Source organism: Ursus maritimus, unplaced genomic scaffold (assembly GCF_017311325.1).
Source record: "Ursus maritimus isolate PB19 unplaced genomic scaffold, ASM1731132v1 scaffold_9, whole genome shotgun sequence".
Taxonomy (NCBI): Eukaryota; Metazoa; Chordata; class Mammalia; order Carnivora; family Ursidae; genus Ursus; species Ursus maritimus.
In genome coordinates, this window is record NW_024427107.1 from 55,292,580 (window position 1) to 55,320,320 (window position 27,741).

At 34.7% G+C, this 27,741-nt stretch overlaps 1 protein-coding gene across 3 annotated transcripts in view; it reads right to left on the reverse strand.

The window, feature by feature from the left end:
- Positions 1–27,741, reverse strand: part of CSMD3 (CUB and Sushi multiple domains 3) — a 1,145,609-nt gene that overhangs the window by 336,558 nt on the left and 781,310 nt on the right. For all 3 annotated transcript variants that reach the window (XM_040625739.1, XM_040625738.1, XM_008689272.2), the window contains 3 exons: positions 25,161–25,277; positions 18,721–18,936; positions 16,460–16,648 (listed from right to left, as the gene is read on the reverse strand). In XM_040625739.1, the coding sequence (XP_040481673.1) occupies positions 16,460–16,648; positions 18,721–18,936; positions 25,161–25,277 (522 nt within the window). The remainder of the gene's footprint in view (positions 1–16,459; positions 16,649–18,720; positions 18,937–25,160; positions 25,278–27,741) is intronic.

The following is a 27,741-nucleotide window of genomic DNA, read 5'->3' on the forward strand; positions in this document are numbered from 1 at the left end:
TCAAACATCATCCATAATAGCGAGACATCCAGATTTTATAGAACATAAGCATGAAGCTTAATTCGGATTTTAATATGGAGGAGAAATAACTATAAAAGACATTTGGGGGAAAACTGGGGGAAATTTGAAGGTAGACTGGATGTTGAATGATTTCAGCTGTAGAAATGGTATTACAATTATGCAGGGCAATGACCTTATTTTCTGAAGTGCCTATCAAAATATTCTGGGGAGAGATGTTGGACATCTGCAATGTACTTTCAAATGTTGCAGAAAAAAATAATATAAAGACAAATATGGCAAAATTTCAACAATTGTTAAACTTCAGTGGTATAGACATCTTATTCTTTCATCTTTGGATCATATTTGAAAATTTTTATCATAAAGAGTTTGAGAAGAAAAAGTCTTGATCTAACCTTTCCCTCCAGCTACCACTTCAGTATACAGATATCCTATCTAGTGAAAATCCTCAGAAGAGTTGTCCAGATTCACTCTGCAATTCCCCTCCCATTTTCTAAAACTTTCACCCTGGCACTTCACTGAAACTGCATTTGTCACATTCACCAATGACTTCCACAAAGTTATGCATGTTTACACCCTTCACCTCCTTCTTTTTTCTTTTTTTTTAAAGATTTTATTTATTTGACAGAGAGAGAGAGAGACAGCCAGCGAGAGAGGGAACACAAGCAGGGGGAGTGGGAGAGGAAGAAGCAGGCTCATAGCAGAGCCAGAGCAGGGAGCCCGAGGTGGGGCTCAATCCTAGGACCCTGGGATCACGCCCCGGGCTGAAGGCAGACGCTTAACGACTGAGCCACCCAGGCGCCCCATGCACCCTTCATCTTTCTTGACCCTTGAGCAACTTTGGGGCATGATTACTCCTTTCTCCTTGAAACTCTTTCTTTACTTAGCCTCTAGGACACCAGCCTCTACTTGTTTTTCTCCTATGTTACAGACTCCTCTTTCTCAATCTCCTTTGCTAATTTTTATCTCCCAGATTTCTAAACATTGGTGAGATCCAGGGTTTGGCTTCTTATCAGTTTACAAGGGAATCTATTACTCCCTTGCTTTTTTCATCCAAACTCATGGCTTTCAGTAACATTGATACGCTGGAAACCTGTAAATTTTTCTCAGCCTGGACCTCTCCCATGATTTCCAGATTGTGTATTCAGTTGGAATCTTCTCCTGGCTGGAGCCTGGAGACCATGCCACAGGAGAAGTGGGTCCTTATTCTCTCTCTGTGGTATACTCCAGGGGAGGTTGTCTCTTGGAATAGTCTGTGGTCTGGCTGTGATATAAAAGCAGTGGATGAGCATATAAAAGAGGAGTTCTGTAAATTCTGACCAGGAAGCCAAGAATCTGCCTCTGAATTGGAGATGTTATGCTAAACTGATTCCAGGAATTGGGATCTTACTAGGCAGTAACTGCTGTTGCATGTAACTGGAACAAATTAAGGAGGAGTTTATAATCAAACATTCTGGAGATCTTTAGCACAAATAATCTTTGGTTCTTAAAACTGCCCCCTCCTCTACAATTTTACTGCTCTGCTCCATAAACTTCCCTAATTTCAGTAGAGCAAACTCAACCTAAGGAAACCCAGCTCTGTCATTCATACATGTAAATATCTGAAAGATCTTGTAAAATGTAAATTTGTGTTTTTCCTTTGCTTAAAACATCTTAATGGGTCTCAATTGCTCCTTAACATAACATGTAAGATTCTCAAACTCTGTCTGCCTCTCATTTTGTCCATTTGCCCTGGTCTGTTGCACAAGCAATGATGAATGCTGTTTTCAGCTTCAGGTTCCCTGAAGGTTTCTTCTTCCTTCTAGTTTGGTCTGTATGCAAAAGAATGAATTTAAGCTCATTCATACTGAATTCATAGGGCCTCTTTATAACAAGGTAAAAGTCAGGCAATGAGCATTGTGTTACCTTGGGCACACAGCTACCTAAGTGAAATAACTATATTTCATTGGTCTCATCTGCAAATGAAGATGATAATAATGCTTTTTTCTACATGGTACTTGCTAAGACGACTGAATAGGTTAATACATATAAATCACTTGGTGCAGTGCCTGGCCATAGTAAGAACTCAGTAAATCTAAACATTTTTGAAAACTACATCTCTCTTTTACAGATGAGACAGAAGGGTGAAATATCTTGTCCCATTTCCACAGATGGGAGTCAGTGGGGCTAAATATCTTGCCCAACTTACAACAACCATTAGGTTGTGAAGCCATGATTTGATTCCAGGGTATTTTTTCCCCAAATCCAGACTCTGTACCCTGTGGAATATTACAGAGTTGCTACTTATTAATATATCAATTCTAATAAATATCAATTCAGGTTTCTGAACAACACAGAAAAATGTGTGAAATAAGAACTATCTATCATCATAGGAAATGTGGCCTTCATGAATTGATTAAAAAGCAGAAAGAAGAAAGTGTTAGCTACATATTGACTACAGCTATAATTGAACTGGGACTCAGAAAAGAGCTATGAAAAAGCCACTCAGACCCAAAACAGACTTGCAAACAAATTAATTTTACCTGTTTGACTTATGTTACGTCCTCTGACTAGGGGGTCATCTCCACCTTTTAAAATCTACCTCATTTTCACAAATACAACATTCTTGAGAAGCTGTTGTCTATCCTTCCAGGAAAAAATAAAAAGTTATTCCTCTCTGCTGTATTATGGGTTTTATTTACCATTCTCATCTCATGATGTATAACTAGTCTTAAGTATTTTATTTCCCCTTACAAATAGAGTAGGAGATCCTTAATGAGAGAGCATATGTTATATATTTTTACCTTTACCAACCCAACTCAGTCAGTGCTCACTAAATATTTGTTGAATTGGATTAATTTTGGTTGGGTGATAGACCACATAATATACCAAATCTATCAATGTGTTTTTTTTTTTTTTTTTTTGAGGGTGGGGTGGGGTGGGGTGAGGCGGAGGGAGAGGGAGAGAGAGAATCTTAAGCAGGCTCCACGCCCAGCATGGAGTACAATGTGGGGCCTGATCTCCTGATCCTGAGATCACAACCTGAGCCAAAATCAAGAGTCAGATGCTGAATTGACTGAGCCACCCAGGCACCCCATCCCATCGATGTTTTCTAATAAAATAATTGCTGATACGATCTTTCTTATGTCACCATCACCTAGCACACCATGCCAACCATTATTGTCACTCAAGCTAAGTTTGGTAACTTTATGAATAAATGGATGAATGAATGAATGAATGAATGAATGGAGACTAAATTTCAAAGGGCCAAGTTTAGAGATGCCCAAAGCTAATGTATCAGATAGCTTAATGAGAGAAAAACCCTGATCCATTAATACGAACAACACTTATTTTGGGGAGTGGCAGAAACATATTGTTAAAGGAGAAAAAAAAATATGTGCAATAGATATTAAGGTTTTTGGAAGTTTTCAATGTTATATTATTATGTACAATGAAAAGAGTAATTCTAACCCTAGCTAGATCATATCATAGTATTTATTGAAATTTGATTCTTGTTTTTATTAACATTTCTATGGACAATGCACATAACTTGAATAACATGTCTCTTCAAAATTTGGGAATGAATTAAATATCATAGAAATACTTATCCTGAAAATTAAATAAGCCAAATTCAAGGAAAACTTCCTTGGAAAATTCCATAATTTTGTTTTTAGCCCCAAACCATTATCTTTTTACCCCTGAAGAAAATAAAAACAAGTGATGTTCACAGAATGGCAATATGACTCTGTGTCATTATTGCAACTCTGGAAAAATTCAAATAAAGTATGAAGTAAAGAATTTGGACTACGAGATTTGTAAGACGGATGAATCTATGTTTACTAGCTGTGATACTTAATGTGAACCACTCTGCCTCTGAGCATTGTATTCTCAATATGGGAAGTGGAAATATTAATACCTACCTAATATGATTATTGTAAGGAGTAAATGAGAGAGAAACATCATAGTACCAGGCATGCTGCCATGTACATCATAAGCACTCAACAACATTACTTCTCTTCCCTCTCCAATTATAGCTTTTGGCAAGACTACTAAAAGGCTGAAAATTCTTTAAAGATATGATTTCCATTTCTAGGGTATTTGGTTTTGACTAACCAACAACTCACGGATCCTTTGATGTCCATTAAGCCTCAGCAATTTGCATGTTGTCTTTATTCCTATTTGATTCTCTTTAGTTATTTCTTTGTACATTTGTTTGTTGTTACTTTTATGAGAAAGGCATTGTGAGATCAATAAATGGAATACAATCAAATGAAGCTCTTACAGGGGTAGGGAATCAGAAAAAGGAAAAAAAAAAGACATCGAAACATCATAGAGTCAATGATGATATCCTCAAAATTGTACCTGAGGAAAAAAACAGTAATAGCATGTTAATGTTTTTCCAAGGTCACAAGAAAATGTGGACTGCAAGGAACCTCACTATATTGTTCTCCTCATCTGTGTACCTCAATCTTTTGTTTTAACCCCCCACACCTGAGAGTAATACAGAGCATCATTAGTGATCATGGTTGATTATTGCAGTCATCTTGTTTCGTGGGCAGAGTGGTGGGGCTGGAAGGGGGTAGGAGAGGATAGGCTCTTAGTAAGAGAGTGGAGGGTTTTTCAGTTTTACAAAACTTACCAGATAGTTTTTATTTTTTTCTCACATAGTCGGAAGAAGGGTGGGTGTCTTTTAAACTATTATGGAGTAATATCAAAAAAATATGTATTGGATGATAAAGGAATTTGGGATAAGGTGGCATACACAGCCCAGACCATCATCCCCAAATTTTTTCTACTAAGTTTCCAAGTAGCAAAAGATATATAACTTGGTTTTACTTTTACTGATGGGAGCAACCAATATGGTGGTGAATATCTTGTATGGTGTTTCACCCAGGCAAATGACATCAAGTGATTTCAAATACCATGACTGAACATGAGGGAAATTATCTTACATTATCAGAAAAAGAGAACAATATCCATAAACAAATCTAAAGTTTCCCAGAACAGACAAAACCCAGGATTTATTTTAGAAAGTAGTGCTTCAGATTCAGTTCAGATTCCAATTTTAGAGGACTGGAAATATTAATGTTTTATAACTGCAGAACTCTGTAGCCAAACATAATAGAACATTGAGTGCAAATTCAGAAAGGTATAGTAAAATGCATGAAATAAAAACTATCCAACACCTTTTGAAACAGTCTTTGTAGACTGATTAAAACACATGAAGAGAAAAATGTTACCTATGCATTGAGCATACCAATAATTGAACTGGGATTCAAAGGGAGCTATCAAGAGTACTTGAGTACAATGCAGAGATGTAAAAAAAAACGGCTTATAGCCAGAAATTTAGTTTGTATGAGGGTTAATAATCCCCTAACTCCTTTTCTCTAAAAAGCCTGCTTGAAGGGCAATATTTAAATTCTGCAAAAAACTTCCTAAAGCTCTAAGTTCATTTTTCTCTGTTTTCTCAGTAATTTACCTTGACATTTTTAAATGATTGCCAAGCTACTGTTTATTTAAATAAGCACACTCTCTCAAACCTGACTTATATGTCCCTTCTTGATACTAGATTTAACTTATGATGCTTATTCTGTAACATTATATTATTTCCATGGCAACTGTCTTAGTATAATAAACAAAGGAAGATGACTTCAGCTGCTTTGTCCTGTGAAGGACCTGGATTTGAGATTGGAAAGCTTGATCTGAAACAGCTAAAAAAACAGAAATAATGGTGAAAACAATGAAATTCATTTTATTGCATAACTTTGATTAGGGGGTGAATGCATTTACTATGCAGAATAACCACAGTCCTACTCTCCTGGACCCACCCTAAACCTAGCCCAATTAGTGCCACTGAACTTCAGGCTGATTGGTTGCTTAGTACAATGCACTGTTCCTAATTGATAGTTCTAGCCTGTTTCAATGTTCTTTTGTCTGTTTTCAAAGCCCTAGGTACATCTGAACATATCTTAGCTAAATGCATTACCAGATGACAAATAATAAAACCCTTTATTAGGAATCAACCTCTGTAATAATGGCATGCATATTTTTTGCTATTATTTTCATTATGATGCTGAAATGGGGAAAAAATCTATACACCATATACACAAAATAAATAGACATGTGGACTTTATAAAAACATAGAATTAGAAGTAATTTTAAAATCTATTTGCCTAATGTGACAATGACCTTTCCTCCCAGTTTCAAAAGGCTTTTAGGTACTGTCGGTCTATTGCAACTTCAATTAAATCCTACCCTCTCCTGAGACATGGCATCAAAATCTAATTCAGTTACAAGTAGCAATAACATTTAATTATCTCCTCCAGTTATCTACACTGCCAAATGATAGTATTTCCTGAGAGCCACAGATGTCACTGTTGTAAGCAAGAACCAGTTTAGAGATGTACAGAATATTATCACACTGGTTTATTTGATGCTTTTATTCTTTATGGCTCATATTTACATATAGCAAAAAAATTGCTCCCAATGTAACCTGCTTCAAATAAAAATATTGTTAGTATATTCTCCTAAGGAAAATTACTTAACTCCCTGTGCCTCAGTGTCTTCATTCAAACCTCAGAAGACCATGCCAGGCATACAGTTAATACAGAGCAAATATTAGCTTCTACTATTATCTCAGGTAAAATATTTCTTATCTGGCACTAGTATGTACTAGGGGCCAGTCACCTTCTAATTAAGTAAAAATATATTAAGATAAAAACCAAAATTAGTTTGTCTAATGACAGAGTTGATGAATTTCATACTTACTAGTTTAATATTAGCATTTATTTTTTCCTTAAAATGCTGCTCAGAGCTCTAACCATCTCCTTTTTTAAGCATGTTTCCCAGTATGTCTGGTTAGGTTTATTAGATACAGATGCAAGAAGAATGTGCTTGAGGTATTTCTGAACTTGAGCATATTCTCCATGAAACCAGGGAGAGGTACTTAGAGGTTGCAAAGAAAGCAAGTTCCTCTGGTGCTTTTATGATTCCTTCTGGTAGGAGAACCTCACTTTTGCAATTGCCTTAAGGATATGACCCTGAGACACTGATTCTAGTAAATGCTTCACTTTTGGCCCCTCTTCTAGAACTCAACTCTCTCTAAAGAAGTCTCTATTTCTCTAAAGAAATCCTCTATTTAAGACCAAAACTAACTTATCTTCTAACTTTCTAATCAGCAGGCAGATTTTGGCTTACAACAAGATTTATAGTCAGAGAATGAGGACATATAAGGGGAATGAAGTGTTTTTAAGAGTCTGCAATTTTAAGTCCTCATAAAAATTTAAAAAAAATTGTCCAAAGAAATTTGAGACTCTAATAACACAGAAGATCATTTCAAAGTCTTGTGAGTGAATCACCATTATGGGTAGGTCACAGTCTACTCTGATTAACAGGTTCATGATGATCAGATAGTGAATTAACTTTATACTGCCTTATAAAGAATGAATGAGCACCTGTGTGCTCATGCGGAAGTTTATGGTGGACACACAGAAGGGACAAAGGTAACTAAGAGACAGCCTCTACCTTCAAGGGGCTCACGGTCATCAGATGAAACAGCATATATTCACTTGCCAAGTACAGTATGATCAAGTAAGCTTAGACACTTATCTGCTAACAGGTCAGTTGGATTATAAAAGGTTCTCTGTAAATCTGTATGTTTATAAATCCCAAATGAATTAGAAAAGTTTAAATTCACAGTCCTCTAGGCAGTTCTGTTAAATAGGACATGTGCATTGGTTCTTTTCGTTTTTGTGGATGCTTAGTTTCTATGAGGCACATTTTTTCCTTCCTTTTCATTTTGTTGAAAAAAAAAATTGTCAGCTATTCCCTTTCTTGAGCTCTGAATTTCACCACATATTGGGGGAGGATTTATTCCATATACACATACAAGACTCAACATTTCCTCCCATTTTCAATTTTTATAAATTTGTCTTTTTTGTTTTTATCATACTTATAACCCTCCCCTTAGTAGTCTTTTCAGGCACCCTCACTGTTTGTTGGTTGGTTGATTTAGTTATTAAACTTGGGTTGTGTGTTAATATTTGCAGAGCAAAAGAATTATAGACTAAAAACCAGTGTGATGGCCCGGGCGAAAATAGCAATTAGAGTCTTTTATTTGTGGTAGGCTGAATACAGTACCTCTGAAGTAGTACTTTGTTCTTATAAATTAAAGTTAGTAAGCTGAAAATGTAAAAAAATAAAGGAGCTTTGGCTATTATATATTCATTTCTTTATCAACTCAACAAATTTACTGAAAGCTTTCTATATGCTAAACACTGCTGTAGATAAAAAGGTAATTCAATACTGCATTATGAAACCTAGAAATGGGAAATGCAAAAAAAGCTCATGAAACCTGTAGTAAGGACATCTAACACATAAACTGTATGTGAAGAATAAACTGGCTAGGCCAATGAGGATAGGGGTAAGAGGGTCACATTCAGAATTTATTTTAAGGGCAATGGAGAACAATGGAAGAATTTTAGGTAAGAAAGTGACATCATCAAATTTATATCATAGGAAGTTCATTCTGAATCTACCGTGTGGTTTGGGAAAGAGGGACAAGAATGGAGACTAGAATCTGCTTAGGCTGTTACAATAATACAGGTAAGCAATGATAGATAATGGTGTCTTGATCTATGGTAGGGTGGTAGGAATGGAAGCTTAACAGATTAAAATGCAAAGCCTCTCCAGATACTAAAAAACAGAAATAAATTATTTGCTTGTGCCAACACAAGCGAAAGTTTGATCATTTGCATGCATTAGAACCTCAATGAGTTCTTAACATCTTAAAGTGTAGAAAGTGCTTGGGATCTTTGGTAATGGCATGAAGCATCGTGTTGCTGTATTCTAGAATGCATACAGGAAAATGACCATAGGAGACATTAAGGCCAATCTAACAAAGGACTTCAGGTATTTTGATTTTATCCAATAAGTGATAGGAAATCACTCAGTGATTTAAGCAGGGAACAGACGTGGTCTGGTCCTTCTAAGGATAACCAGGGTCAACAGACTTTAGGGTGAGCCTCCCATGATACCTATCTTCTGGCATTTGTTTATGCTTTAGTGCAATTCCTCCCCCTGAGTTGAGTGGTGCCTGTTAACTTGCTTCTCATTACTCCTGTGACTATATTTCATTACATAAAACTGAATCCTGCTAATAACTCACTAGAGAGACTGTCCTTGCTGACTTGATGAAGTAAGTGGCCATGTTGGGGGAGTCCACATAGCAAGGAACTGTTGATGGCCTGCAGGCACTGAGAAAAGAACTAAAGCTCTCAGTCCTATATCTACGAGGAAACACTTACATCCAATAACCCTGTGCGTTTGGAAAAGTGTCTTGAACCTCAGGTGAGAACTCAGTCAACACCTTGAATGCAGCTCTTGAGACCCTAAGAAGAGGACCCAGTTCAGCTGTGCCAAGACACCCTACCCACAGAAACCATGAGAAAGCAAATGTGTTGTTTCAAGCTGCTAAATTTGTGGTAATTTGTTACTTATCGATAAAAGACAAATATGACTAGTAATGCTACTGAAGAACATTAGATGAAATTTGGAAACGGAAAATCCAACCAGAAGAAAGGAGATAATACAGTGGAATTTTACATGTAATTGCTAAGACGTGAGCACCAGAATCAGAAAGAGCTGATTTTAAGGTCTTTATCAGGTTAGGCAATTAATCTGGCTACTTTATAAAACAGGAAAATAATATTGTCTCAAATGGTTTTTAAAAGGAATATGTGAAAGAAGAAAATACATATAGTTCAGCACAGTGCCTAGCACACATTATTATCATTGTGCTATTATATTAATCTGTATGAGGACCAATGACAGGATGAGAGGACAAGCATAATGGTAGGGAAAACAGAAATGGTGGTAAGTCTGAGTAATAGCTTTAGGTGGTAGGTCTTAGTGACTATTCCAATATGGACAGAGAGAAAGAGAGGAGGTGGTGAAAGATGACACAATTTCTAGCTTGGATGGCTGGCTGAGAATGATGCCATAACTGAAATAAAGAGTGCAGAAGGAAGAGCTGATTTGGCTGAGGAGATAATGAGTTCTGTTTGGCATGTGAAGTAGATGTGCCTGTGGGAGGACATCCATATGGAGAGGTCCAGCGTACAGCTGGGAATGCAGACTTGGTACTCAGAAGAGATCTGGGTATCTGGAAGGTTTTGGAGATGGTCTTATGTTATCCAGAAATTACATCAGCGTTCACACACACACACTATCCTGATACTCTTCCTGTAAAAACATGAGAAATCTTTTCTCTTAGAAATAAGTAAATTATGTGCTACTTAAACAGAGCCCATCATTAAAAAAAAAACCTAGAAAATAGGTGAAGAATTTTTTTTTCTTACCTTAGAGGTGAATGACTAGTAAATTCCCAAATGCAAAGGGGATATTTAAGCTTGATTAGTCTGTTGTAAAGGTTAGCAAACTATGGCCCCAGGGCCACATCCGCTTGTTCCAGCTTTTGTAAATAAAGTTCTACTGGAACACAGACACACCTGTTCATTCATATCTACTGTTGCTTTCAGGACACACAGGTAGTTTAGCAGTTGTGACCACAAGCTATAAATCTCAAAATATTTACTACCTGGCACTTTATAGAAGAAAGTTTGCTCACCCCTGGTCGTTTTATTAAAAAAAAAAAAAAAAAAAAAAGTAGTATTCCAAAATAGTGCATGAGTAAATAAGATATTAAAGAAATCCCACCTGGAATATCACAACACTGGTCTAAAAAGTTTAAGACTTGGTTTCTGGCATAACCTTCCACTCATTACTTATAATCTTTCCAAGCAGCATTTTCTCAGCTGTTAAATAGCAATAATACCTTCTCGGCTTACTTTTTGTAAGGTCACAAGCAAGAAACTCAAAAACAAACAAAAACAAACTATAAAGCATGAACAGGTATAAGTTAATATTATGGATTTTTACATTGTCAAATCAAGAGATCAATGCACCCAGTCATAATTATACAAGAAAAATATAAATATACATTTGTGTATATAATTTACCAGAGCACTTTTCTTTTTTTTTTTTTATTAATAATGATTTTTTATTATATTATGTTAGTCACCATACAGTACATCCCCGGTTTTCGATGTAAGTACCAGAGCACTTTTCTATCTAATATTTGCTGTTAGCTTTACAAGGAATATTTGGGTTGAGTAGAACTCGTATTGGCACCATTCTTTCTGGAAAAAAGAAGTACAGAAAATTAAGCCATTTGCTTAGAGTCAGTCAGCTCATTAGTGGTGGCATCTGAAAGCAAGGCAAGTCTCTTAATACTAATTTGCTTTCTACATAGCTATATAGCCACAATGCTGACTAACTTGATAAATCAGTCCTATCTGATATACGTATATAGTTATCTGATGTATATAATTTTAGCATAGAGAGCTTGCAGACTGACATGAAATATACAGAATTTGTTCAAAGATAAATCACCTCTTCAAATACGTTTTACCCGTTTTTTTAATTTTTATATTTTTTAATGTTAAGATTTTTCTAGATTTACAGAGATGTTACCGTGATAGTAAAGAGGTCCCATATATGCTGCACCCTGTTTCCCCTACTGTTAACATTCATTTTTAAACTAAATAACATCAGCATATATCATCTAAAAAGTCAGAAAAGTGAGAAAAATATGTAGATGTATAATACAGAGTTATCATTTTTCTCATTTGACTTATGATTAAAGAGAGATGTTCTTACTTGTCCAAGGTCAGATAAAAAATTCAATGACAAGTAAAATTAGAAACAGAAGTAGATGTGTTAAATGGGGGACTATGAGGATGAATGAATTAATGTTTTTAAATCGACTTCAAAATGTGTGGGTTTCCTAAAATGTGTGGACTCCTGCCTAAAGACAAGTCATTACTGACACTGAACTTGCTAATCTACTTTCCAAAACAATATGTTCTTTCATTAGCTCCTTGTTTATTTGCAACATGACCTGGCATGATTTCTGGTATATTTGGAGCCTGAATACAGATATGCAAGTTTTTTCTTGATTTAGAAAGATGACAATGGGAATACCAATGTTTTTTGTAATGTGAACTTTAGGAAAGGAAATCAGGTACTCATTTATTGGCCAAAAACAGAGCAGTGTTTCTTATTTTCAAAGTAATCAATTCTCTTATACTTTTTCTTTCTCTTTCTTTCTTTCTTTCTTTCTTTCTTTCTTTCTTTCTTTCCTTTTGGCCACTTAAAAAGGTGACCAGATTATCCATTTCCATAGAAACACAGCTTTCCAGGATAATCACTTAAATATAAAATGTCTTCACTGAAATATCATTTTATCTGCTGATTATTTTTATCTCTTCCAAAATGTAAAACATAGTTAACAGATATGTGTGTGTTTTTAAGATAAAACTTTCATCTTGATCATTAAATAGTAAATAAGATTATATGTGTGAAACCCTTAGCTACTGATAGCACAGGTTTGTTGAGGGACTGTCATGTGTTGAGCAGTGCATTGGGTGATTTACGTGTCTTTCATTGCTTAGAGCTATATGCTATTTTACACTATAGGTATGATTATCAATATTTTGCATTTGAGAAAACTTGTCAGGAAAGAGATCTGAACAACTTCCCAAAGGTCAGCTTAGGAAAGGCTGAAGTTATCTATATGCCTGCAATGGAGGCCACCTCTTGGGGAGAAAAATTCCTGCTTCTGAGTGTTATGTTTTGAGTTTCTATCAAGATTCTTCTCTTGCTCTACAAATTTCCCTGCACTTAAGTAATCCCTGAAAAATGGGTCCTGGTCAAAGAAGTTTTCTCTGATTAAAATAGGGGACAATACAAGGAGTTCCCTGAAGCCACATATCAACTATAATGAAGACCAGATTTTCTCCCAACTTTATTGAAACCTCCAGTTAAAGACAGCAGTGTGCTATTCTGAATAGAGCACAAGCCTGGGACTCAGAACATTGTGACAATCATGGCTCTGCTCCTAAGTTTGTGTTTTTTATAGACATTGTCACTTCCCTGATAAAACAGTTATGCTAAGTCTACTTTCACAGTGGTGAAGGATTTTTGGAATAAGACGCTACATGATACAATCCTTTATAGATTGTAAAGACCACATTATGCTGTTATTATATTTTATAATAGTTTGTTAAAATATTACCTTAAAACATAAATCTAGAGGTTACTCAGAAAAATTGTTTCGATGAAAATGTTATCTATTCTTTGTCTAATACCCAGAATTAAGATAATTTTCACCAAATTCTATCAACAGAAACTGAAAGACACCAACCAATTTATATACTAAACAGTCAAAATTAAGCATATAAACAAAAAGTTTCTGTAATTAGTTTTGAATATCAGTTGCCTTATTGTCCAAAGAGTTAGACACCTTCTTATATAACCTATGTAAGAACCTATGTATACATAAGTCATTTTGGTAAATGTTAGTATTAGCTTTATACTTGACATAAAATTTAAAACCTCATGTATGGTTTGTTCTGGGAAAGCATCCATCGTTTGCAACCTTGTGCCAGAGAAAGACCATCTAGATTCCAAAAAGCTGAAACAGAAGCAAACTTTTGGAATACAATCTACTCATAATTTGGCCACTATCTATAACATGAGCTTTCTACAAAGTTGGTAATGCTAAAGACTAAATAATGGCTTTTAAGCAAGTATGGACTAGAGAATTGGCATTAGAGATACATAAAATGAAAAGTACAAAAAAATCTAAAAAGAAATAAAAACTGTCCAAATAAGCTAGAATTGCTAAAATTGGGTCTGTTCATATGAATGCTTACAAATAATTTGCATTTTATGTGACTAAAGACTGTGAACTTTGAAAAGATAACAAAGTAAGAAATATCTACATATGCATATATGGAACCAGCAATACAAGAAAGGAATATATTTATTTTAAAGCATAGGCAAGGTAGTGAAGAAAAGTTTAAAGAAAACTGGAGAAGTAAAATTTTGAAAGCCATTACATTTGAAAGAATATTACTCTGCATCTGGTCACTTAAATGTATACTTACAGTGTAATTTGTTAAAGTCAATAGCCTTAATTGTAAATTTCAATAAGCTTAAAAGCATGCACAGCTAATTTGAAAATGGGGGGAAAATCCCCATGGCAATAATTTGCTTTCTAAATTTGTCCACCGGGTGATTTTATTTCATCCTTCCCATTAAAGATTTAGGCACAAATAAACCTAGTCTGAAAGAAATACATTGATGAAACAAAAACTAACTTAATTTTTTGGCAAAGTCAGATTTTCATAAATCTATTTATTAAAATTTATTGTAAATATGAACTAAACCTTAAAAATCTACATGCAAACAATTTCTTAATCTGTGTAACAGCCTGGTATGTATTTGGTACTTTAAGAGAAAATATTAATTAACTCTGACTTAAGAGTCCTTACAGAATCCTTCAAAATTCACCTTCCCCTAACCCTTTTTGAGATAAAAACCATCTAGTAAGAAAAAGCTGGATTTTAGAATATGAAAAACTTCATACAAAACATGGTTCTGCCACTTATAACCTTGATGATCTTGGGAAAGTTATTTAAAATCTCTAAGGCTCAGTTTCTTCTGATGAAAAATGGTGGTGGGGGGGCAGAATTATAGTACGGATTAAATGAGATAACTATATATGAAAGAACCTAGTAGACCCTCAATAAATGTTAGTGTTTTATAAAATGGAATTCATTCCCTGCTATAATTGGTTTTATAAACTAGATTCATAGGCTGGATAGATACCAGCTTATACTCAATATAATAAGAGTTATAATAACATCTAAATTCTGAATCCTTCCTATATTTCAGGGATTAAATTAGGTCTGACTGGCATGGCTAATTAGTTTAATCCTCATAACTAACTCATAACAATGAACTAGGTACTACTGCTGTAACCATTGTACAGATGAGAAAAATGAAGTTTAGAAAAATGAATTAACCCAATATCAAGTGGCCACCATCTAAGCCCAAACACTCAATAGCCCTCCCTTGAATTATTCCCAAGGTTCTCATTAACTGGCTTTGAAAATATGCACATCAAGCAAAAATGGAAATGGGGGCAATTCAGGTAAAGAGAGGAATTCAAAATCTGGTAATATCAGGAAAAAAAAATACAAAACAAAACAAAAACCCCAGAAAAATTGCATTCTATACAGCTTCCTGAAAAAGCAGCTCTGAGAGTGTGACTGCTCCTCTCCTCCCAACTTCAAGCCTCTGGCTGCTCATGATATTTCTATAAAAGCCTAGGATTTTAAAAAGAAATTTCATCTGTTATATATCATCCTGTCCGTTATATAACCCACAGAGGCTGTGAAAACAATCTCATTACTATAAAAGCTTTCAGACCCACATTAACCTGGAAGATCATATTTTTTTACTTGATTTGGGGATCCACAGGAATACCCACATTTTATATACTGGATAATACATTGAGTAAGTCACAGAGGGCATCTGCTCATTCTCATTTTCATCTGCAGGGCACTCTGCTCCCACAGAAAAGACAAGGTCTTGAACCACAGATCAAATCTCTAACAATTTGCCTGATTTTGTAGCATATTAAACTTACACAGATCTGTGACCTACAATTAAATTTACAATTAAAGTACATTCAAATTAAATGCTTTTGAGAGTTTTAACAGCTTTATAAAATAATTATAAAATGACCATTTGTATCTTGTTCTGTCATAAAAACAAGTACTGACAACCATTGAATGACTAATGACCTGAAGAAATTTTTGCCTCCTTATTTCCTACTTTAAATAGGAAATGATTTAAGTCTTAATCAAAAGTCCTTCATTCTTCCCTACAGAATTTTATTTTTTTTCTTTTTATCAGCTAAAACACTCTTTTCCAAAGGCTGGGATGGTGTTCTGAACTTGCAATACTTTAATTATTGTTACTCTTTATTTCACAACATAAAATGTATTGCCATCTTAATTCATCTATCATAACAGATTCATTTTTGTTGATTATACATATTGAGTCCAATACGTGCCTCGACAGTCCTTAAATTACCCATTATTTATTTTACACATTTTCCTTCATAGTCATCTTTCATTAATGTGCACCCTAAATTATAAAATATTGCCAAAACTTCAATCATAGGAAAATCAAGGAAAAATAAGTCATAGGAAATCATCTATCAACAGAATATAAGAATAAAATTTTCTCTAAGCTCTGAAAATATGATTATCTATCTACCTAGCTAGCTAGCTATCATCTATTTATATGTCTATTGATTCCTTATTGACATCATCTGAAAAGAAATTTAGAAGCATGGTTGCTTAAATGGAGCAGTTGAGAAGTTAACTGAGGTACACCAGATTGCCAAGTGGAAAAAAAAAATTGAAAAAACTAATACGAAATAAATGAAGAAATTCAACAGATTATAAAAGAACGAAGGGTGTAGAACCATGCAACTCCAAGGACAGTGACTACACATACAAGCAAATGAAAGCAGCTGACCACGTACCCACACACCTTGGCAGAGGCGCACTCCACACTCGTCGGCCACCACCAAGACAGATGATCTCTGACATCCCTTCTAGTCGGTAACCTGATGAGCACGAGAAGGTCAGAGTGTCACCAACCCCAAAGTTGAACCCAATTCGGTTACCATATTGAGGAATTCCAGGATCTTCACAAGGTTCGAGGTTATATTCTGTAAAAGAAATGGAGAGGAGGACAAAGAAAATGATAGTATTCACGTTTATGGGCATTTTGCTATTGTTTGCAAACTGGATGCTACTGGGTTTAGTTAGACATTTAAAAAGTGACGATACGTATAATTATGGGAACATACTAATGACACACATACTTTTCTTCCTTTGTGAAAGATCGAATAACTTAATGAGTACTTTTATGTGTGAAATTCCATATAGATAAGAAAATGTCACCTTCTGAGTGATAAATTGAAAATGTAGCTATTTATCTCATATTCTTTCTTCTACATTAAAAATATTTCCATTTCACCAATTTTGACTTACAATAGTAGCATAATAGATGCATATTTTCAAACACAAAATAACATTTTGGATGAAATCATTTGCACTTTTGAAATGCATTTTACTTAATGGTTTTAATCTAAATGACAAAGGCTCTGTGCCTCTCATCTACAAGGAGTTCAATTAATCCATATTCTGGAAAAAACAAGACTTCAAAGGAATGGTTTATGTAAGACTGAAGTGCCCATACACTGAAAATTGTTATATTATAGATTTATACGAGAAAATTTCTCCAAGCAATGAATGAACACCTAGAAAATGAACAGCTAAATGCTCTTCAGGGTATAAGAGAGTACAGTTGATTAAACAACAATATTATAATTTATACACCATCCTAAGAAGTAGCTTAGCTAAAACTATTCTCAGAGCATGCACTTACCTTGTAATTACAAGGGAGAACAAAAGGAATTGTTCCATGTTGATGAGCTATTATTTTATTGTTTAAAACATTTATTTGGACATACTTTTAACATTCTAGGTTAAAGCTGATTATGCTCATATGCTATTCATTATTTTAGAAGGCAAGTATTTTCATGCAAATACTAGAGTAAGAACTGAAAACAAGGGCAGCATTTGTATGATTTTATATATATATATATATATAAATTACATAAAAATAAACACATATAATTATAATATTATAACTTAAATGTTAACAAGTGGACATAAGATTTACTTATTAATTTGTTTCCGTATTAAGAAATAACTACTTGCCTCATTATTCCACTCAACTAGAAAGCAGAACTGTAACTGATACAAAAACATTTTATTCACTTTGGTTGTATAAATGTTTTTTCCCCTGGAATCCAAATTATAATGTTGTTCTAATGAGGTTATTCTAGAATAGAGGGATAACCACATTAATTTTTTCTAGATCATCTATTTCCAAATTACTAGATTAAGTTTACCTTAATCTTGGCCTATAAACTATGCCTTGGCCAAGACACATAAAGCTAGAATATCACTCACTCACATTCGAGTTTAATTAAAACTTTAAAATATATCTTTGAATTTCCATTTTAAGTTCACTAAGCATTTTAACTAGTGTTGCCCTCTGTTACTTAGAGTAGATTTTTAGCCAATTTTTTAATTTTTTGCTTTTTTAAAAAAAGAAGATTTTATTTATTTATTTGACAGAGATAGACAGCCAGTGAGAGAGGGAACACAAGCAGGGGGAGTGGGAGAGGAAGAAGCAGGCTCCTAGCGGACGAGCCCAATGTGGGGCTTGATCTCAGAACACCAGGATCACGCCCTGAGCTGAAGGCAGACGCTTAAGGACTGAGCCACCCAAGAGCCCCTATTTTTTGCTTTTCTTTAAAGGTCTCCTTTAATGTACTACTACAGACAATCTTCAAGGTATTTCAAACTTTCCTTAAAATTGGTTGACAGGTATTTATTTGCTTTTTTACTTTTTCATCTTTTCTGTTATTTTTCCCTCTCTGTTCTGTCATACTTTAAAAACTGACTTTTTCTGGGATGCCTGTGTGGCTCGGTCAGTTAAGTGTCTGCCTTCTGCTCAGGTCATGATCCCAGGGTCCTGGGATCCAGCCCTGCATGGTGCTCCACATAGGTTTCCTTGCTCAGCAGGGAGCCTGCTTCTCCCTCTGCCTCTGCCTGCTGCCCCCCGCTTGTGCTCTCTCTCTCTTCTCTGACAAACAAATAAATAAAATCTTTAAAAAAATAAAAATTGACTTGTTCTTACTAAAGCTTTTTAAATTTATTTTCTTACCAGAGAATGTAATATTGAATCCTTCATATGATATTGAAAAATCGGAAATGAAGCGCAGTTGAGCTCTGAAATTTCCATAGAGACCAGCATTGATTGTTGAAGGAAGTTCTGAACCAGTAAGGCGTGCCAGTGGTTGCGTAAAACTACCATTTTCTGTGATTAGTAAATAGTCGTGATGGTCTTCCAAATGGAAGGTGTGAAAGTTGAACTGCACACCTATCAAGAAAAAGAAGAAAATCAGACTCACAAAGCATATCTATAAAACACAGAGAGTTACCCAAGTAACTAAAGCCAGGACTCCCCTTGTAGTTAAATTCTCTGTAAATGAAAAGCACTTCTATAAAGTATTCCAAATGTGTCATCTAATAAAATCTTTTCTTTTTTCCTCCTAGTTTCCTTACAAGACACGTAGCGAGTCATATTTTGGAAACCCCTTGGAAATAAAATTTAAAAATCAATGCCTGAAAAGATATCACCTGAGTTTTCTGAAAATTTCAAGGGAAATTCAGATGCTTTATTTATAATAGCAGTGCAGCTTTCTGGCAAACACTTGACATACCTCCTTCATTTCCTTCTGCAATCTCCTCAAACACAAAAACAGTGCTTAGTAATATAACACCCAACTTCCAAAAATGCTTAACTCTAGAAGAGAAATATAAAGCAGGCACAAGGAGGAACTGTTTTTTAAATGAATATGATTATTTATTTTTCACACACTTCAACCTGTGTACATAATATACTGAAAATTACACACATAATTGTTCAGATCGCTGAAATTTCACAAAGTAAACTTATCTTTGCAAACAGAATCTGAATCAATAGATACAACATTACAGAGCACAGAGCCTCTTTTGTGAAACTTTTCTATCACTTCATTTTAACCACTTGCTCAATTTCTAGTAGCACAGGCTAATTTTGTTACCTTATGTAAATGTTTTGTAGTTTATGTAATGGATTCATATAACATATACTCTGTTGGGTCTGAGTTTTACTCAACATTAGCTATGTGAGATCCATTTCTGTTTTTGTGTGTGGTTGTTAGTTGCTTATTTTCAGCGATATATAGTATAGCATTTCATTTTGCAAATACACCACATCCATGTATGTGTTCAACATGTGACGGTCACTTTGGTGCTTTGTGTTTCAGTGTGAATGTAGATGGTGCCGTGAGTACTCAAGTATGTCTTCTGAGGAATATACGTTTCTGTCGGGGAATATCTAGGAGTGGAATTACTGGGTCATGAACCATTATAGGTCATTAGCAGTAGCTTCAATAGATACTGCTTCGCAAAGTGGCTATGCCAATTTACATTTCCATTGCCAAATCTGGTTGCTTTTTATCTTTGTCAGTGCTTGATTTTTTAAAATTTTTGTCATTTGTTCCATTCTGGTGAGTGTGGTGTGGCATTGCATTGTGGTCTCGATGAGGGTTTTTTTTTTTTTTTTAAAGAAATTTTATTTATTTATTTGAGAGAGAGGGTGAGAGAGAGAACAAAAAAGAGGGGGAGGATCAGAGGGGGAGAAGCAGACTCCCCCTGGGCAGAGAGCCTGATATGGGGCTCAAAACTGGGACTCCGCGACCATGACCCATGCCGAAGGCAGACGCTTAACTCACTGAGCCACTCAGGCACCCCATCTCACATGAGTTTTTAATGATGCTGTCTAGAACAGATGTTAAAGACTAACAATTACACATACACATGCACACACACCCCTCATACTATGGACAAGATATTAAGTGAAATAAAGACAGACTACCACATTCATCTTTCCCCTGAAGTACGTTTTTTTTTTTAACGTAACCAAAAAAAAATAATAATCATTAAAATATTTGTTAAAGAAATCAAAAACCCAGAGTATGGTAAGTAACATTCTTTAACATTATTCATTGAATTTAATTCAAAATCCTTCAAATCGTCATTGTTTTTTAAAAAGCAAGCAAACAAAAGATATAAAATGAAACCAAACAAATACACTGAAAACATAGGCAATCATAAGACAAGGTTATTACTGCATAATGGACCAGTGATTTGGACTTGGAAAATATTAGAAATGTACAAAAATACTATTTTTCAAACTCTTTTTCAAAATGTGACGGGTTTTTTTTTTCCCTCTCCACAATGAGCAGGAATAGAAGAGCCCTTTTAGAAGGAGTCCAGAAATTGAGTTAGTCTTTCAAATGTTCTTCAGTATAAAAGTGGTAATTGACACTAGCTAGGTGCAAATAAGAATGCAGTGTAGATATGGCAAGAAGAAGATGCTCTGTCATCTAGATTAACTGTTATCTACGTTTACAAAACAATGTAAGAGTGGAAATTCAGGTAAGTCAATTTGATTTTTATTGTATAATAAAGCAAACAAAAGGTAGAGAATAAGAGAGTAGATGGGTAAAAGACAAGAAACATGTTGTTCTGCATATAATTTATATATTTTTAGAAAAATGTATTTATTCTGATATACACTTTATTAGTATGTGGGAAAATTAAAAATTCTGTTGGATCATGGTGCTTCTAAGAAGCCCGCTGTTGAGTATAACATTGCCTTTCCAAGCCTTACTTCCTTTATTTGTAAAATGAGTTTCTAGGGGTGACTTTAAGTTTAAATGAGATGATATATGGGAATGACTGGGTCCAGTGCTTTGCACAGAAGTGCTCAGCAGCTCTTAGCGATTGTTATTGTCCAACATGAGACCTGATTTTTTTTTATTACTCAGTCCTAGCCAGCCACCTTATAAAAGGAAACTTCTGTTTATCAGATGATGGTTTAAACAATAAAATGTTTTCACTACTGTACAAAATTCTGCCAAAGGTCAATGAATTTAAGTAAGGAAATGATACTAAGAATCTACTATACTCTAGGCATTATGGAATGTAAAGATTCAGAAGACTGTAAATAACTCCTGGTCTATCTGAGGGAAAAGCAAACCTACACCAACAGTTCAAACATTCTGCTAAGTGCTCTGAAGGTGATTAAGTCAGTATAGCAGAGTATAGACAAGGCAGTACAGGCGCAAAGAAATAGAAGTAGCCAACTTGTTAAAAAGGTCAGCAGAGGCTGCTGAAGATAATGATCTTCAAAATTGAGCAGAATTTCGTGGAGAAGCAGCTCCAGGATAGACATTTCAGGAAGAAGGGGCAGATAGGTAAGGACACACAATCTTAATAGGGCAGTAGGTATTTGAGAAATAGTGGGAAAAAGTCAGTGGTTTCAACATCATGGTATCTTCTCATAAAAATGATCATTTAGGAAGCCCTATGAGGGCAATTACTGTCCCACACCTCTGTGAAAAGATTTGGGCTTAAAATCAAAATATCCTGAATATCTAGGTTTCAGTTGTAGTCATGCTACCAACTATGACACTGAGGGTGCTATACGAACTAGTGAGTGTCTTTTTCCCAATCTTTAAATTTATAGGATTGGACTAGACTATGCTTTATCTAAGGACAATTCCACCTTTAAAAGCCTAAGGTTTTTTGTTTTGTTTTTAATGCAGTCCCCTCCACCCAGATCTCTAGTAGACTAGAATATATAATTAGCATCTTGATTTCTGCAATATATTTAAGGAAAATTTCTTCTGGTGTCATTGTAAACAGGAGCAATACAGGCTAAACGATACTACTGTTAACTGAATTTGAAACAACTGTATGTATTCAATCACCCTGACTTAGTGTTAAGTGGTGAAGAGGTTACTGATGATATATCTGAAGTTTCTTAGAACTTAAATATTTAGATACTTAGATCTGTTAAGATTTTTATAAACCACTAAAGTCTTAATGATCATGCTTATTTAAGAAAACTCTGACTGTATATGTAAATATAAATGAAATGTAAATTGTTTCAAAATAATCTCACAAAACTCCAGATAAAAATTAATATGAGAAAATATAAGAGGGGTAAATATAAAAGCCTGAACTGCCCTTCAGTATGGCTATTGAATCAGGATAAAGGTTAAAGGGTCAGTTCAAGGTTAAGTAAGTAGAAGAGATGTAAGCAAAACAAACAACAAACAAATACAAAGCAGGATTATGAAGAGTCATGATGAAGACGCATACCTGACAATGAAATATATAGATACAGGCAGGGAGGTAATGTGGTTTCAGAAAAAGAGCAACTGATGTGTAGTCATAGGATGTAAATTCAAGTTCCTTGTCCAATTTTCACAGGCACTGTGGCTTTGAGTGTAAATAAATAACCTTTAGTGACTTCAGATTCTTGTCTCTAAAATGCAAGTAACACCTACACTACTTCACAAGACATTTGAAAGGTCCACTGATTCTTGGTAACATCAACTCTAAAAAAAAAAAAAAAGTCTTGCACTGAAGATAGAAAAAAAAAACTGCACAAATATAAAATTTGGACTTAAATTAGTGCTATGACATGACAGCAAAAAAGTTAATAAAAACAAATATGTACAGGCTTCACTAATGAAAATACTTTGTGGAGTTAAATAATGCCATACCCTGTTTTGTGCTGGGAAAATACACTATCGAGGGACATTGATATCCCTAGATATCAATACACTGGAACACATCCAGACAAAGGTAGTTAGAATGGTGATGACAATAAAAATATCTTACAATAAAGAATTGATGGAAAGTCTGGGACCAAAAAAGCTGGCATAAGGGACTGGGGGTAGCAGACATGAAAGGCATGATGGGCACAGAATAGTGACTTGGTATATTGCAGAGTTAGGGTGGAGAAAGGATTAGGTTATTTTTGTGTGTTTGTTTTGTTTGTTTTGTCTAACTCCAAAGGGCAGAACAGGGATAACAGTGGCAGAATAATTTTCAAACAATTACAACCATACAAAAATTGAGCAAGTTTTCTTAAGGAATAAGCTTGTCATCAACACAACTGTCAATATCAGGCCAGTTTATCATATTTCTGGAACACTATAGAAAGAAACTGGTGTACTGGGTGAGAGGCTGGACTGTATTACCTTGACAGTGTCTCCCAACTTTAAGAGATTATCCTTCACATAACTTTGGTTACACTTTGGAATAGTTGTACTTCCAACAAATTTTGTTGGCTCTTAAAGAAAAGCGTCTAAATCTGCATTTCTTGCCATGTAAATACAGATTTAATTAACCCTTGCAACCTGTGAAGATGCAAAACCTTAAGTGTTAATTAAACCTCTATTTACATAGCAAGCAGTATGTGGCCCTCCATTTTCTTATATAATACAAGAAAGCTTATTTTAAACTCCATTAATCCACTGCACGCTGGAATAATAGGATGCTCTGGTTAACTTCCAGCAAAGAGGTCTTGCATTACAGAGAACAAAAAGCACAGTTTACAAAGTCTTCTACTTCGTTCCTTCTGTTCAGTACCAGAATACTCATTTTAACTTTTTTTCTCAATAATATTTAATTCCATTACAATAATAACCCCAATATAATCCTCACCCTCAATAAAATGATGTATAATTTTAATAAAGGCAAATTTCATTTGCAAGAATGCAGTGACTTCAAATGTATTAAACATAAGCTTTAATTTTAAAAATTGTAATAGCATCTTTTCCTTGCTAGGATCTTTTTAAAGATTTTCTACAGTAATATCAGTAAGTATGCTATAATAGTAAAAACTGATAGTAACAATTTAACAACAGAGCTAAAAGAAAAACTACTTCCCCAAAGCAGTTTTTAAAATGAATAAATTCACTCTTTTTAAAAGATTAGCACATAGAAATCTGTAGGTAAATAATTTTAATCCATTTTTGTTTTTATATGTTAGGATGACCATTTTCCCACTAAGGTGCTGCCTTAATCACATCTATTGCTACTTTATTAGTTTGGTTGTATCGCATGAATGAACCATATTTAGTTCTACAGGGCCTTTCATTTATTGGTTCAAATGACATTTATTAACATCTGCCACATGTACAGTACAATTTTATACTCTCAATCAATTATGTGAAAAATGTCTGCAGTTCTGATAGAAGACCGAGACATGCGTATTTCTAGAATGGTTATAAATTCATATGAAGAATATAATTATAATAAATAATCATAAACATGTTAAAAACAATGTTTATAAACATGCTATGTTTGCTTTACAATCGACTCAGCACTTCAGATCATCTTCCTATTCCCTTTTGAACTTTTGAAATCAACCTCTTAACACTATACCGGAGACAAAAGGCCATCCTGTTTCAGATTTTGTTGATATGAAAATTCCAAATAACATTAGCTTAATACATCAAAAGAAAATAAATATCTCTTACATTACCATTCTGGTAGAAACATAAGCATATTATAATACTATGGATAAGTAAATATAATCCTCTGCTGCGGTAACTCAAACTGGATTTTGTGTTAGCATATTTTAGTACTGATCTGTTTTTGCTCATGCAAAATGACATTGCAAAGGACAATGACATAAAAATAGATGCAATGAAAATTCAGAAGATAGTCCAATTACCATTGCATGAGGCAAATTACCTTTTCCATGAGTTACATCAACAGTCCATGTACAATTCAGAGAATTTGGATAAAATTCCGGGTAACCAGGTGATAAGATTGTTCCACTAGGCCCTCGAACATCTCCACCACATAAAGCTGAAAATACAAAGAAATACAGTCATATGATCAGTCATAGTTAGAGAGGCAGAGGCTGAACAAATCTCTCCTCTCTTGAAATAGAATGAATCTGATTTTCTTTGCTTAAGCTACTTCTCGGTAATAACAGGAGTGTGTAACAGACCTCCTCCAATACTAGGAAGCAGTTTCATCCACTGAAGCCCTAGAGAAGAAAAAGGTATGTAATAACCTCTGAGAATTAGCTGCAAGATAACGTAGCTCATCTTCCCACATTTGAATTTGAAGTATGTACTTATCTTATACATTTCTAATTATAAGTAACATTTGCATAAATTGGTCATAAATTAAACATGAGTAATTAATTGTTTAGCTGCCCCTCTTTTATTAAGCTTTAAGAAAACGAATCGCTAATTATGCAAAATCATCTCTTTTAGATTTCTAAAGGGGTATGTGTCATTCTTCATTTAATTCTTTTTAAAACAGTTAAGCAGCAAAAAATTTGAAGGCTCCTTCTGTACTCCATTTCTTTGGGAAATATCAGGAACAAACAGGAACATTTGGGAAGCTGTAACTTTTAAGTAAACACTCCAAGATAACAAAAATAAATACATGTTTATGAACTAAGGTCAAATAAATTCACATTTGATTCAATGTTCATTTTTTTTTAGAACAAATCATCGTTTATACTGTCTTCTACCACACTCAACAAACATCAGTGGTTATGCTATACCAGGTAATTTCATCAGTATTAAAAATTAAAGCAGACAAAGATATATCCAAGAATGTATACTCTAATAGAAACAGAAAGGTATTGCTGCCTTATTCTATTCCATGTAGAGATGACAGCTCTCCTGGACATGGCAGAGGCAGTAAGAACTGTGTGTTGTCTTGTCTACTCTGATCCTTGCTTCCCTTCTCTGAACACAGAAAGGTGAGTTTTGGCCTTAGGCTTTTCTATGATTTCTTCCAAGTAATGACGCTGAGAAGAAGAGTCGAGGCAATCTGGCTACTATTCTATACTGACCTGACCAGAAATAAGCTGTCTACAATTCCCGTAAGTATTCAAGCACACAGGCTTGAACTTAAACACACACACACACACACACACACACACACACACACACACAGAGATACAAAATTAAAATCCATTTCTCCCTTTTTTATTTCTTTTACTCCATCCAGGAATAAAAGAAGGTCTTTTACAAGTACCTCTCTGGGAGTTGTCTTATAGATTGCCTCCCTAAGACTAAAATAAACCCATGCTTCCAATCCCATTTATCATCGATGCATTGCAATAATATGCATGGTTTCCTACCTTAAGCTCCTATTTAGAGACTGCACAGGCCTTGATTGGCAACTATTATTACTGAACCTCTCAAATTTCCTTTCAAATTTTAAAAAAGTCTCACTGTGTTTTTGTGATCAATCGAAGGGCTAGGTATACCATTTCTACTGTATCTTGCTGTTAATAGTGGTGCTAAGTTGAACTGTTTTCACCTCCCTTGTAATGCACTCTACTTCTTGACAGAGACTTCATTTTTTTTTAAAAGATTTTTTTATTTTTATTTATTTGGTAGAGATAGAGACAGCCAGCGAGAGAGGGAACACAAGCAGGGGGAGTGGGAGAGGAAGAAGCAGGCCCACAGCGGAGGAGCCTGATGTGGGGCTCGATCCCATAACGCCGGGATCACGCCCTGAGCTGAAGGCTGACGCTTAACCGCTGTGCCACCCAGGCTCCCCGAGACTTCATTTTTTTATTAGATTATTTTTACATATGTCAATTTATTCCTAATATACTATATGTCATTTTATTCTCCATTGTGAGAGTCGGACAAAAAAATATAACATGGTATGAATTTATTGAGTGAAATGTGATGAGTGAAGATGCTCTACCATTTGAAAGGACTATATTGCATACAGTTAGAGTACAACTCAGTGAACAGAAGGATCGAAATTAAGAGAGTTAATTAGTCAAACACAGAAAAGAGATGTGAAATTTTTATTCAGTATGTCAGACACGTGCTTCTGTGCATGCATGTGTGTGTAACCAGCGTGTGCACAGGCTGTACAGGGAAAACTCTTCTACACATCAGCATTCTTTTGAATAAAGCTACTCTATCAAATTTCCCTTCTGTACTTGGGGAATTTCTTGAGAATTTTCTGTCAACTACACCTACCACATCTATGTTGAAGATGGGACATTACAGGGACATTCTCCAGACATATGAATAAAGTTAGGTAACCATGAACACATTAAAATACTTAGGAAGAATGGTCAATAACTAATATACTATTAATGAACATTTATATTGTTACTTTGATTATATGCAGATAACAAATACAGAGTACATTTTTATGACCCAGTGGAGGTTTTTGGTATTTGAAAATATTAGTAGTAGATAAAGGCCTTGAAAGGAACAGACTTAAAGATAGAATTTCATAGTAAATTATGGGGAAAGAGTGTGATTTAGCTTTTTTTTTT